Source organism: Mobula birostris, chromosome 7 (assembly GCF_030028105.1).
Source record: "Mobula birostris isolate sMobBir1 chromosome 7, sMobBir1.hap1, whole genome shotgun sequence".
Lineage (NCBI taxonomy): Eukaryota > Metazoa > Chordata > Chondrichthyes > Myliobatiformes > Myliobatidae > Mobula > Mobula birostris.
The window spans coordinates 55,764,616-55,779,320 of record NC_092376.1 but is presented as its reverse complement, the minus strand read 5'-3'; the positions used below and the strand labels follow the sequence as shown (position 1 = coordinate 55,779,320).

The 14,705-nt window shown below is 38.9% G+C and overlaps 1 protein-coding gene across 2 annotated transcripts in view; it reads right to left on the bottom strand.

Moving 5' to 3' along the window:
• The window catches only part of tgfbrap1 (transforming growth factor, beta receptor associated protein 1), a 50,259-nt gene that overhangs the window by 33,667 nt on the left and 1,887 nt on the right, over nt 1–14,705 (bottom strand). For both annotated transcript variants that reach the window (XM_072263216.1, XM_072263217.1), the window contains exon 2: nt 9,413–10,122. In XM_072263216.1, the coding sequence (XP_072119317.1) occupies nt 9,413–10,097 (685 nt within the window). In that variant the 5' untranslated portion in view covers nt 10,098–10,122. The remainder of the gene's footprint in view (nt 1–9,412; nt 10,123–14,705) is intronic.

Below are 14,705 nucleotides of genomic sequence, written 5' to 3'. Positions count from 1 at the left end.
GATTGCTCTGACAGTCACCTTAGATTTGATGGGCTGAATGAAAGAACAATGAGAAATATAAAGCAGTGGCTAAATTGACATGTGTTCTTGCTGCCCTACAACATATCCTCACTCAAATATCTCAATCCAATTCTTCTGCCATTTCCGACACGAGGAAAACATAGCAGACATTTAAGAATCACGAATCAACTTTAATCACCTTGCACATTTACACATATTAGGAATTTGCTGTGGTGCGCTGGCGCTGCATGCAAAAAAAACATGCAACAATTATAAAGAATAAAGAATTATATACAATTACGTTTGAAGAAAGGATTTGAAATAAAATGTGCATAAGTACATAAATACCAGCATGTATTTACAAAGTGAACAGCAATATTAAAAGTGGGTTAAAGTGTTCACAGTGTAGTACAATGACTGAATTAATAGATGGGTACAGAGTAACTAGAACGATTGATCTGATTGACTGCCAAGTGGAAGAAACTTTCAAGATGGCATGAGGTTTTTGTTTTAAAAGCCCAACAGTGCTTTCCAGAAGAAAGCTTTAGGAAAGAGCAATTTGCAGGGTGGGTAGTGTTTTTCCTGCCAGCTTCTTGGTCCTGCAGTGATGGTAGACTGCAGAAAGTTTCTTTAGCTGCTGGCCTGACAATTTGCTGTAGCTTTCATACATCGTGAAACGATGCTGCACCAAACCACACAGTAATGGCTGATGTTAGGATACTATGATAGCAATGTACAAACCCCATTTCCAGAAAAGTTGGGATATTTTCCAAAAAGCAATAAAAACAAAAATCTGTGATATGTTAATTCACGTGAACCTTTATTTAACTGACAAAAGTACAAAGAAAAGATTTTCAATAGTTTTACTGATCAACTTAATTGTATTTTGTAAACATACACAAATTTAGAATTTGATGGCTGCAACACACTCAACAAAAGTTGGGACAGAGGCATGTTTACCATTGTGTTACATCACCTTTCCTTTTAATAACACTTTTTAATCGTTTTGGAACTGAGGATACCAATTGTAGTAGATTTGCAATTGGAAATTTTGTCCATTCTTGCTTGACAGTCCGTGGTCTCCATTGTCTGATTCTCCTCTTCATGATGTGCCATACATTTTCAATAGGAGATAGATCTGGACTGGCAGCAGGTCAGTCAAGCACACGCACTCTGTGTCTACAAAGCCATGCTGTTGTAGCCCGTGCAGAATGTGGTCTGGCATTGTCCTGCTGAAATAAGCATGGACGTCCCGGGAAGAGACGTCACCTTGATGGCAACATATGTCTCTCTAAAATCCTAATATACGCCTCAGAGTCAATGGTACCTTCACATACATGCAACTCACCCATGCCGTGAGCAGTGATGCACCCCCATACCATCACAGATGCTGGCTTTTGCACCTTTCGCTGATAACAATCTGGATGGTCGTTTTCATCTTTGGCACGGAGAACTCGACGCCCCTTTTTTCCGAAAATCAGCTGAAATGTGGACTCATCTGACCACAGCACACGGTTCCACAGTCTTTCGGTCCATCTGAGATGAGCTCGGGCCCAGAGAACTCGCCGGCGTTTCTGCATAGAGTTGATGCATGGCTTCCTCCTTGTGTAATACAGTTTCAAGTTGCATTTCTGGATGCAGTGACGGACTATGTTGAGTGACAATGGTTTTCCGAAGTACTCCCGAGCCCAGGTGGATATAATTGTCACAGTAGCATGATGGTTTCTTAGGCAGTGCCGCCTGAGGGTTCGAAGATCACGTGCATTCAACAGTGGTTTCCAAACTTGCCCTTTACGCACTGAGATGTCTCTGAATTCTCTGAATCTTTTCACAATATTATGTACTGTAGATGTTGAAAGACCTAAATTCTCTGCAATCTTGCATTGAGAAATGTTCCTTTTGAACTGACTAACAATTCTCTCATGAATTTTGGCACAAAGGGGTGAGCCACAACCCATCCTTGCTTGCAAAGACTGAGCCTTTGATGGACGCTACTTTTATCCCCAGTCATGATACCTCACCTGCTACCAATTAGCCTGCTTAATGTGAAGTCTTCCAAACCGGTGTTACTTGAATATTCTGTGCACTTTTCAATCTCTTTTTAACTCTGTCCCAACTTTTGTTGTGTATTGCAGCCATCAAATTCTAAATTTATGTATATTTACAAAATACAATTAAGTTGGTCAGTAAAACTATTGAAAATCTTTTCTTTGTACTTTTGTCAGTTAAATAAAGGTTCACGTGAATTAACATATCACAGATTTTTGTTTTTATTGCATTTTGGAAAATATCCCAACTTTTCTGGAAATGGGGTTTGTAGAATTGCACCAGTATATTTTGGGGAAGATGGACTTCAACCTACCAACCTGCATGTACCTGGTGCTAGTTCAACAAATCCAGAGAAGTGGAAAACAACCTATTTGGCTGACATCCCAATTTCCAACTTAAACTTTTATTCTGGCAAGTGTATCGTGAGCATAATGCACTGCAGTTACTTGCCAAGGCTAATCTTAGGAGACAAGGGAACACCACCACTAGGAGGACCCCTCAAAGTTTATCATTCTGGCATGAAAAATATTGCTATTCCTTCATCCTTGTCAAGTCTAACGCCTGTTGTCATCTGCTTATTGGGTCAGAAGCAGTTTGAAGTGGTGCTTCATCTGTAGCTTCTCAAAGGCAATTAAATGCTGGTCTTGCCAGGGATATCCAAAATCTCAAAACGGAATACTGTATAAAGTGTGGCAGCAAACAGTTCTATATGAGCTTGTATAGAACGTTGTACTTAGGCCAGTATAAACTGAAGCCCCAATATAACATGCCTGAAGTAAAGAGAAATCGGACACTAGTGTTTATAGGTAGAACAATTAAACATACACAAACATAATTACTTAAGGCTGCAGTTAATGAGATGAAGGTGGGTAATAGGACTCAGAAAAAGAAGTCCTGAGGATAAACACTTTAAGAACACCTATTCTCATAATCGATAGTCACAAAGATAGTTTTGTCTCCAGGGCAGAGGAAAGGCTGAAAAGGTGTTATCATCAACCTCTCCAACAGACATCTAGAAGGCATGAAGGAAGTGGAATCATAACAGATAGATTCTACATACTTGGTACAAGCTATGTTAGGTAGGTAATGTTAACTGTGTGACCAATGATATAAGTCAACAAAAATTGATTATCCCCTTCAGGGGGCTGAAGCACAATCCCACAGATGTTCTCCTGGTGTTGCCTGACATACTTCAAAGTTGCACTTTTGACCAGCCTTGGAAATTGTGACAGATAAGTCTTGCTTGCAAATAGCGTATTGGGACAGGAGGAAATAGTTGCGTTGAACAGTCTTTACTGGCAATCCTGCCCTTGCAGTTCCACACTAAATTTAGCTACATCCTCACTTTCATTTTCAAAGCCTGTTTCCTTTATCTGCAAACATCTCCCATTTCTGCTTTTATTTGCTTTCCACAACTACAAAAAGCGAAAATCAACATCATAGAGAGAACATGACATTGTCACTGAATGATAAATTTTCTTTTCTACTACTTAGTTTTGTTATTTTAAACAAACAATTAAGTAAATAAACTATATCAGAATAAAATTAAACTCTTCTGCTCCATCAGATGTAACAATGTTGACAGAAAAGGTTATAAAATTCAACAATGACAAAAAATAAGTCCTCAGAACACCACGACCAAATCCACCATGTAGCAGAACAATGAGGGGGAAATCAATGAAATATCATTTCAAGCATCTTCCTTCGCTTCTGGAAATAACAATATGATAATCTCTTGACTTGTACAAAAACGATACACTCTGCCAGCTCCACAGGCTATGACCTCCCAGTCACCCAAAGTGTCTTTTTCTCAGTTCCATACCACCTTACCTCATCACCCTCTTCATTTCTGAGTCACTTCAAACACAGAAATATTCTAAGTTCTGTAATGGGAAGATTTTACCAGTAGTATTTATATTTACTAAGGAATACCTCAAAAGCTCCTTAAGAAGGATTAACAATTTCTGGAAACTCTGATTGCGGCAGTTTTAAATTGAAGTAGGGCAAATTAGGAGGGCATTCAGCAGGAATTAAGAGTCAATTGCAAACACCTTTTTTCTGGCAGGCCCACATTAGACATGTGGAGGGTGTTTAAAGATCAATTGCACAGAGTACAGGAAAGGTATGTTCCTATTAGAAGGAAGAACAAAGATGGAAAGATTAGACAACCCTGAAGAGAGGTGATGAATTTAGTCAAGAAGAAAAAGAAAAAGTATGCAAAGCTTTGGAAGTTAGGATCAAACCGAGCAAATGAGGATTATAAAGAAGCCAGAAAGGAACTAAAGAAGGGAATTAGGAAAACCAGGAGGGACAATAAAAAGCTCTTGGCAAGTAGGATTAAGGTGAATCCTTGGTATTTTCCTTAATCCTACTTGCCAAGGATAAATGCATGTAGAGCAAGAGGATAACTAGAGAGCAGGGGTAGAACTACTCAAGAATAAAGAGGGGAACATTTGCTGAGATGCGGAGAATGTCAGCGAGGTACTTAATGAGTACTTTGCTTCAGTATTTATATTTACTAAGGAAAATATAGAGGACCAGGAGATCAGTGCTGAGTGAATTAATATGTCAGGTGTTTTAGAGGTCAAAGAGGAGGAAGTGTTGGGTTTCCTAACAACTATTAAGATTGCTAAGTCTTCAGGGCCTGTTGGAATTTACCCCATATTATTGAAGGAGGCAAGAGACAAGATTGCTGGGGTCTTGACAACTATTTTCACAACTTCTAGGCACAGGCAAGTTCCCAGAGGACTGGCAAGTGGCTAATGTTGTACCTCAATTTAAGAAGGGAACAAGGGAAAATTCCGGAAACCATAGAATGGTAAGTCACATATCGGTTGTAAGAAAAGCACTGCAGAAAATCCTTAAGGATAGCATATATGAGCATTTGGAAACCCATGGCCTAATTGAGGAGAGCCAGCATTGTGTGGGGGCAGGTAATGTCTTATCAACTTGATTAAGTTCTTTGACAAAGTGATGAGAGAGATTGATGAAGGGAAGGCAGTGGATGTTGTCTACATGGATTTTAGTAAGGTGTTTGACAAAGTCCCACATGGGAAGCTAATCCAGAAGATTAGGATGCATGGTGCCCATGGTGAATTGGTTCTTTGGATTCAGAAATGGCTTGCACATAGAAGACAGGGGGGAATGGCAGAGGGGACTTATTTGAGCTAGAGGTCTGTAATTTGTGGTGTTCCTTTAGGATATGTGCTAGGACCTCTGCTGTTTGTGATATATATAAATAACCCAGAAGAAAATGTAAATGGGTGGGTTAGTAAGTTTGCAGATGATACCAAGATTGGTGGTGTTGGAAATAGTGTAGAAGACTGGCAAAGAAGACAGTGCGATATAGATCAGTTGCAGATATGGGCAGAAAAATGGCAGATGGAGTTTAACCCAGATAAATGTGAGGTGTTGCACCTTGATTGGGCAAATGCAAAGAGACAGTACACTGTTAAGGGCAAGACCCTTAACAGTTTTGCTGAGCAGGGAGATCTTAGGATCCAAGGTCCATGAAAGTGGCTACACAAGTCGATAGCGTGGTTAAGAAGCCCTATAGAATGGTTGCTTTTATTAGTCGAGGCACTGAATTCAGAAGTCAAGAGGTTATGTTGCAACTTCATAAAACTCTGGTTAGGCCACATCTGGAATACTGCATACAGTTCTGGTCAACCCACTATTGGAAAGATGGTGAGGCTTTGGAGAGAGTGCGGAAGAGGTTTACCAGGATGCTGCCTGGTTTAGAGGGCATGTGCTATCATGAGAGGCTGGACAAACTTGGGTTGTTTCTTTGGAGTGGCAGAGGCTGGTGGGAGATCTGATAGAGGTTTATAAGATTATGAGAGGCACAGATAGAGTAGACAGGGAGCATCTTTTTCCCCAGGGTAGAAATATTTAATTACAGAGGAGATGCACTGAAGCTGAGAAGGGGGTAAGCTCAAAAGGGATGTGAGGGGTAAGGTTTTTTTAAACTCAGTGGATGCCTGCAATGCACTGCCTGATATGGTGGTAGAAGCAAATACATTACAGGCTTTTAAGAGACGTTTAGACAGGCACATGAATGTGAGGAAGATGGAGGGATATGAACATTGCATAGGTAGGAAAGACTCGTTTTTGATTTACTTTTTAGCTGCCCTGGCACAACATTTTGGGTTGAAGGGCCTGTTCCTGTGCTGTACTGTTCTATGACCAGCCAAGATGGGGAAACAGCATTTAAGATGGTATCAAGAAGCTCAAGTCCATTCATTGAGTGCACTCTGACGATAGGCATGAATGATGGATGAACTGCACTATCTTCTGAACTACCCAACTATCCAAATCCTCCTGCCTCACCTGTGGCTGAGTCTGCCAACCCAATATTAGTTTCACTGGCATCTCAGAAGCCAAAGCACTGCAAAGGAAACAGGTCTTCCTCAATCTCAAGATACTGAATAAGGAGTCACAGAATTGTTTCCGCATAGAAACAGACACTACAACACAACTCATCCATGCTGGCAGTGATGCTTATTTACACTCTTCGCATTTACCCCCATTGAGCCTGTACGCCTCGGTTCCTATCTTTTCCAAGTACCAGTCCAAATGCCTTTTAAATGTTGCAATTCTACCAACCTCTACCACTTCTCCTGGTGGTTGCTTCCATACAAAGCCACCAATATCTGTGAAAAACTTGCCCCTCAAATCTCCCTCAAGTTTATTCCCTTTTACCTTAAACCTATACTCTCTAGTTTTGGACTGTCCACTCTAGGGAAAAGATTGACTGTCTATCCTACAGCTCTCATTTGTATAAACCTCTCGGATCATCCCTCAGCCTCTTTTACTCCAGTGAGAATAAATTCAGCCTATCCAATCTCTTCTTATAAACCATCCATTTCAGGCAATGTCCAAGTGAATCTCTTTTTGTACTCTTCCTAGTGCTAGCACATTATTCCTCTTGTGTGGATAATTTTACCTATTTAATTCGTCGGCTGGGACACGATGGACGATAGCTTCCTATATCACAAATATCTACTACGCTATGCCAAGTTTGCAAGTTGTACAGATTATTACACTACCATTTTGTGGTGCAGAAATAGCTTAATCTTCCAAATTATTAAACAGACACACAATACTATTGAATATCATTGAACAAATAAATAAATGATTGCTTTAGGATAAATTACAGAAAGGAAGCTAGGTTTGGCCTATACAAATAAGATTATAAATTCAGTTTAAATATAGTAGTAAATCATTTGTTTTAATAAAAATAGATTGACAGGCTATATGGTTCTAAGGTTAATTTAGTACCGAGTTTCTTTTTGTGCAATTTTTGTAATTTTGTAATTTTTGTGTAATTGGATTTTCATATCTTATTTTTCTAACATCACAAACAAAAATACAGAATCCAATGACCCATATTTTACTAGCCCATGGCCACAACTGCTGTACCTGGTGATCAAACACCCAACGTACCGGGCTGAAATGCAGAGGGACTAATTCATTGACCTGACACACACTGGAGTCCAATATCAAAGCCTTATTACTGGAAAATCAGTGTCAGATCCTGCAATCTGAACATAATCTGAGTGTTGTTGGAGGAGTCATAAATTGACAACTAAGAGAGCAAAGGCCCCAGACTTACCACCACTGAAACAAAAATGGAACCACCAGTAATTACCAGCAAAATTTGGAATATTATCTTTATGATGCTAATTTAAGGCCAAATAACAGATGCTCGTGAACATATGGATTGGCAAAAGCCATAATTAGAGCAGGAGTACTACTTCTCTAATGTAAAAGTAAATATCACTTATAACAACTGCTCCTTTGCAAGTGTATAATTACATTTATTTTCTATAAAACTGGCCAAGATTATTTCAATGTGACTGTTTGCTTAGACAATTTGATTACATCACAGCTGCTAAACTGATGTCTGAGGTGAATGACAAGTAAAAGGGAAAGTCATGCCAAGGTTTGCATGAGAATATATGAAACAGCTTTCTGTTTCTTTACTTTCTTGGATAGTGGCGCAACATTCTGTGATGCTTTTGTCAAGGTCACTTGAAGTCAACATTACTTGCTAATCAGAGTCCAAACTAATAATGCAATAATCATACATTTCAGCAGAACATTCAGAATATATATTTGTGAAGAAAGGGGATGTCATGCACTTCAAGGAAAAGTGGATTCTGCTAGCATCATAGAGGGGCAAACCACAATATATTCATAACAAATTCTCTCTGAAGATGTGAATTCTACAAACAAGTCACTAAAATTGAAGAATTTAAATGCACAGCAAAACAGCAGTCTGGTTTTAATTAAACATTTAATATGTATAATGCCCCGAATTCAAAACTTTGTAATGAAAAATCTTCAATCTTTAAAGACAAAAGCCAATTAGTAATTACTTTCCTGAAGAGCTTGGACGACCTCAGGAATCATTTAGAAGACTTATTTTAAAAGTGAAAATTGTATTCAACCCACATACCCCTGTCAACTCTTTCAAATAACTATGCCATAGTAATTGTATATAACTTGGCTCTGCACACTTTTTCCATTAAGTACTTGCTAATTTTATTTTGAAAGCTAATATTGAATCTCCTTCTATTGTCCCTCTAGACCAGGGGTCCCCTACCTTTTTTTATACCATGGACCCCCACCTTTAACCAAGGGGTCTGTAAACCACAGGCTGGGAACCCCTATTCTACACAATGTATTTCAGATCATAACTCACTAAAACCAAAATCTACATCTCTTGCCCAGACATGTGTCTTTTTTTTAAGTCATCTTAAATCTGTCTCCTCTAGCCTCTCAATAGAGGCAGCTCCTCTATAAACTTTTTTCTAAAATCAAATCTCTTTATAATTTAAATTTTGAATCCCCTATAAATCCCAGTTTTGTACAATTTCCCAACATAAATTCCATGGCCATGGATATCATTTTCACCTAGCCCTCTGCACCCGATCAAGTCCCTGAAATCCTTCCTAAGGCACAGAAACTGCAATTAGCCAAAGTCCTCTATCTGAATTCTAATAAGTTTTAGATATTCTCCATAACATCATTTTCACATGTTTTGCCTCTATTTATAAAAAAGTCCTTCAAAAGTTATAAGTGAATCATGGAGGTACTGTTACTGCACTTCATTTAAGTTTATACCACCTTTCCTGACAAGTCTGAAGTGCCAACCACTCTCATCTTTCCATGATCTCTTGAACCCATGTGACTTTCCTTCCCACCATACATGCTTTTTCGAATCTTAACATCCAGTTCAAAATTGGAAAGAATGGCTAAGTAGCTCATTCTCTAAGTAGAGTACAAACAGGTCTTTATAAAGCGCAGAAAAAGTCTCCCTGTACATTAAATATCTTAAGCAAATAGACAGTAAACTTACCCAATGCACCTGGTCCCGCCAATAAAAATTCCTCTCGCCCAATCCGCTTTACAATCGGTTGTTTTTCCTCACTATTGAATGGGAATAGGTCCTGTGAAACACCAGTGTTATAGCATAAAATAATATATTGTGTGCTCATTGCCAAGCAAAGGAAGTAGCCATCCACAGCTATAGCAACTGGTTGTTCTGGTGCCGATACCTCCTTCATTAACTGGACACGATCTTCATGCACTGTATATATTTGCACAGTCTTCCGTTTTAGTGAAATGGTACAAACTTCAACACAGAAAGGGTCTCCAGTCACCGGATTCTCATTTACAGCAAATGCAATTACTCCTTTGATTTTAGCTCCTGATGGGATTGGTTCCAGATTGATCATATGTAATAGAGTCACAGTATTGTCACATAGAACCAATAGTCTGTTCAAAGCCGATGCTGCTTTCAGCTCACTCACAGCTTTTTTAAGCCCCAGATACATATGCAGTTGTTTTACTGGAGTAAACACAAGTCTTCCTGAGGAGGACACTTTTTCTTCCAATAGGAAGTGATAGATAAAACAGTCGCTTGTTCCTACATAAAGATTCTTCCCACAGCATTCAATACAGTCAATAGTCATCCACGTTTTATCACCTATCAGCAGATCTCGCTCAAGAACAGGAACAAGTTCAAATGCCTTTATGCTCATTGTGACTTTGTGAATTTCCAGTCATCTAGGGGTGGATGCAAAAGACAATAAAGAACAAATTTAAGCTTAATAAATCATCTAAAAACAGTTCAAAACCCCTTAGAAACTCATGCACTGGAGTCAAAAATATATTCAAGTGTTTTGCAAGACGCTCCCAGCAAACACATGAAAATAAGCATACTGTCATGGATTTAGCAGAAGTGAAATAAATTCATTAATGTGACATGCTTTTAAAATTGTAGGACATTTTAGTAACATTTTAGCTTTGGTGTTCATGAACCTCAAACATTTAATTGACAACACATGAAGCAGCAGAGCCAAAAAAAGGTTAATAAGCATCACTCATCGCTTCCACGGTTTCTCTAGCATCAAGTCAACACCTACATAATACACTTGGTAAAGGAACATCAAAAATAAATCCACCTACTGTTGCCAAATGGCAATCTGACACCTGAGCCAGGCAGTAGGGCAGAATTCCAGAATACCACTGATGATTAATGAGCAATCCTGATCACTAATGCAACCTGGATAAGTAGATCTGCCACCATGGTCAATAGCTCTTGCTACTCTTCATGTTAATACATCAGCAAGTATAGTCCTCCTAGAGCCTAGACTGAGAAGCACAGAAAACTTCACAGTAACACATTCTACCATTCATTATCGTTTTGGCCAGTATTTCTTTCAAGGATTCGGATCCCTATACTCCAGCTGTTTACTTATTTGTAATAAAGCTGTTAAGATTTTTAAATAACCTATCATGACAAAGCCTGCGATTTTGACAAAACATCTGCTTTATCTTAAATGAATTTAGCTACATTGTATGTAGCCTAATTATTTCTGATTAATGAAGTTAATGTGCAAAGAATAACAGTAATTAGGCTATTTTTAATTAATTGTTAAAAAAAATCATACCTAACATATGCCCAGGCTCCATACTTTTATTGAAAGTTAATTCTATTATTACAAAACAGTGTTGCTATGTAGTAAATGGATTGTATTTACAGTGCATCATGTTTCTTATCTCCAGACTCAGTATTTCAGCAATCTGCGTTTTGATTTTATGATGCAACTGAATGCTAAGAATATGCAAGGGCAGAATCAAAATAAGAAATATTAAAATTGCTTAAATACTGTGTCACAAGTTATCTCCTCATCATTCCTAGCTATACAAAAATACTATCATTTAGAAAGTAGATCCATACAAGGGATGTGCAATGGAGTGTATGTTGGGATATTAACAAAAGATCTTAAGCACATTTTCTCCTTTCTCAATATGGGTAAGTAAAAATCAGTGATGTTATCTTTTCTGCATCATGCTCTATCAAGTAATTTGTAGAGCTGTTAACTCTATTCTTGGGGCCAGCAAGAAACTATTGCAGACTGTGCCTCTGAGGCAATGTCACGTCTGGGACATCTCCGATCTGCTGGTCTAACAAATAAATAGTTTATTTTTGACTTTAATTTCTTTTTGGTGTGTGTCAAGTACAATTCCTGTTAAGTTAAATGCCTCATTTACTTTCAATCTACTCAAGCCCTTATAGATTAGAGATTCATGTACATCACTCCATTTAGAATTAAAGATTTGATTTTATTTTTATTTAGAGATACAGGCCCTTCGAGCCACACTGCCCATTAACCCCTGACAACTCCTGATTAATCCAAACACAATCACAGGACAATTTACAATGACTGATTAGCCTAACTGGTACGTCTTAGACTGCGAGAGGAAACCGGAGCACCCAGAGAAACCCCTCGCATTCCATGGGGAGGACTACAGACCTTACCGATGACGTCAGAACCGAACTCCAAACTCCGATGCCCTGAGCTGTAACAGCATTGCGCTAACCGCTAAGCTCTCGTGACACCCAAACCACACCAAACTAACAGTGCCAACAGGCAACAAAACATGTCAAATATGGTCATTATAATCAGGATACAAATGACTCAGAGTGGCGAGTGTGTGGAATGGGCTGCCAGCGACGGTGATGGAGGTGGATACAATAGGATCTTTTAAGAGACTCCTGGATAGGTACATGGAGCTTAGAAAAATAGAGGGCTATGGGTAACCTTAGGTAATTTCTAAAGTAAGTACATGTTCGGGACAGCTTTGTGGTCCGAAGGGTCTGTATTGTGCTGTAGGTTTTCTATGTTTCTATGACATTAATGGGACAATTTGAAAAAAATCACGCACCTTTATCGTTAACAGTTGTGGAATTGACTGCTGAATTCCAAATCAATGCAATCTATTTTAGAAGTCTAATGAAATAAACATGAAGGTGCTTGAGACAAACATTTTGAGTTAACTATGCTTTCCCTGAGAAGCTAAAAAAAGAAATGTGGGATAGTGCAGAGCTAGGTTGTATAGAGTCAATTAGAATTAAACTTTTTACACAGCTGACCTAACTTAGATCAGCCAGGATAACAAGGGCAGCACAATATTTAATGAAATGTGCTGATCATAAAATGTTGCTGGCTTGTCCCAGTGACAAAGTTCCAGGAGGAAACTGTCAGAACAAATACTGTTGAGAGCATCACATACCACCGATCACCAACTATTAGAAACTTGCTGGTACTCATGAAAGATCAACTGATCATAGGTCATGATCTTCTGGACAGACGGGTAAACAAGGAATTATTGACCACACAAATTGATCTCACATCTAGTTATACAGTGACTTCTGGCATTTCAAATGATGCCTGCTATAGCATGCAGTTTAATTATAACGGAGTAACATGCAGAATTTTTAACCCAGTTCCACCATGAAAAGAAAAACTCCCGGAGGGACACAGCAGATCAGGAAGCATCTGTGGAGGCAAACAGATAGTCGGTATTTGAGATCGAAACCCCGCGTTGGGACTACGCTAGATAACAGCATCTATAGTCTCAGTTCTGGAGATATCTGCCAACACAGATTAAAATAGAAAGATGTACTGGGTTTTAATACTTCTCCAGTAAATAGGAAACCACAATTAGAATAAAATCTTTAATTATCTGTTTTCAAACTGTGAATACGGATTCAGGAAAAACCAAGGTGGATTGCCTGACTTTTCACGTGGAATCCTATAAGATTATGTTTGTTCTTCAATTGTAATTAAGTTCACTGTCAATAATTGTTTGAACTAAACAGCCTTGATCCCAACTTTATTGTTTTAAAAAGCCAAAATATAATTTGAAATTAATAATTTTTTCACTACAGTAAATCTACAAGTGATTCCACCTCACACATTTGATCACTGAATAAATATCGAAGCCGATAATATTCAAAAAAATCAAAACTTTCTTCAGATACATAAGTGTAAAACAGAGGTGAGAGTCGATATAGGACTGCTGGAAAATGATGCTGGAGTGGTAGTATTGAGGGACAAGGAAATGGCGGACGAACTGAATATGCACTTCACATCAGTCTTCACTGTGGAAGACACTGGCAGTATGCCAGAAGTTCAAGAGTACCAAGGGGAGAAGTGTGAGAAATTGCCATTAATAATGTGAAGGTTCTTGGGAAACAGAAAAATTTGAAGGCAGATAAGTTATCTGGACTCCAGGGTTCTGAAAGAGGTAACTGAAGAGATTGCGGCTGCATTAGTAATAATCTTTCAAGTATCAATCGGTTCTGGCATGGTTCTGGAGGAATGGAAAATTGCAAATGTCACTCCATTCTTCAAGAAGACAGAGAGGCAGAAGAAAGGATATTATAGACCAGTCAGTCTGACTTCAATGGTTGGGAAGATGTTGGACTTGATTGTTAAGGACGTGGTTCTGGGTACCTGGAGGTACACGATAAAATAGATCAAAATCAGCTTGGTTTCCTCAAGGGAAAATCTTGCCTGACAAATCTGTTGGAATTCTTTGAGGAAATAAAAAGCAGGACAGACAAAGGAGCATCAGCTGATGTTGTCTATTTGGATTTTCAGAAAGCTTTTGACACGGTGCCACACATGAGGGTGCTTAACGAGAGCCTATGTTATTATAGGAAAGACAACAGCGTGGACAAAACAGTGGCTGATTAGCAGGAGGCAAAGAGTGAGAATAACAGGAGCCTTTTCTGGTTGGCTGCCAGTGACTAATGGTGTTTCACAGGGGTCAGTGTTGGGGCTTCCTTTTCCATTACATGTCAATAACTTGGATAACAGAATTGACAGCTTTCTGGCCAAGTTTGCAGACAATATGAAGGTAGGTGGAGGGGTGGGTAGTTTTGAGGAAGTAGAGAGGCTACAGATGGACCTGGATAGTTTAGGAGAATGGGCAAATAAATGCAGATGGAATACAGTGTTAGGAAGTGTATGCTCATGCTCTTTGGTAGAAGAAATGAAAGGGTATTTTCTAAATAGAGAAAATTCAAAAATCTGGAGGTGTATTGTGAGCTGTTTTGGGCCCCTTATTTAAGAAAATGTGCTGACATTGCAGAGGGTTCAAAGGGGGTTCACAACAATGATTCCCAGATTGAAAGGCTTGTCATATGAAGAGCGTTTGATGGCTACAGGCCAGTACTGAGTGGAACTCCAAACAATGAGAGGTGACCTCATTGAAACCTATCAAATGTTGAAAGGCCTCGTTACATTGGATGGGGAGACGACGTTTCCTATGGTGAAGGAATCTCGGACCAGAGG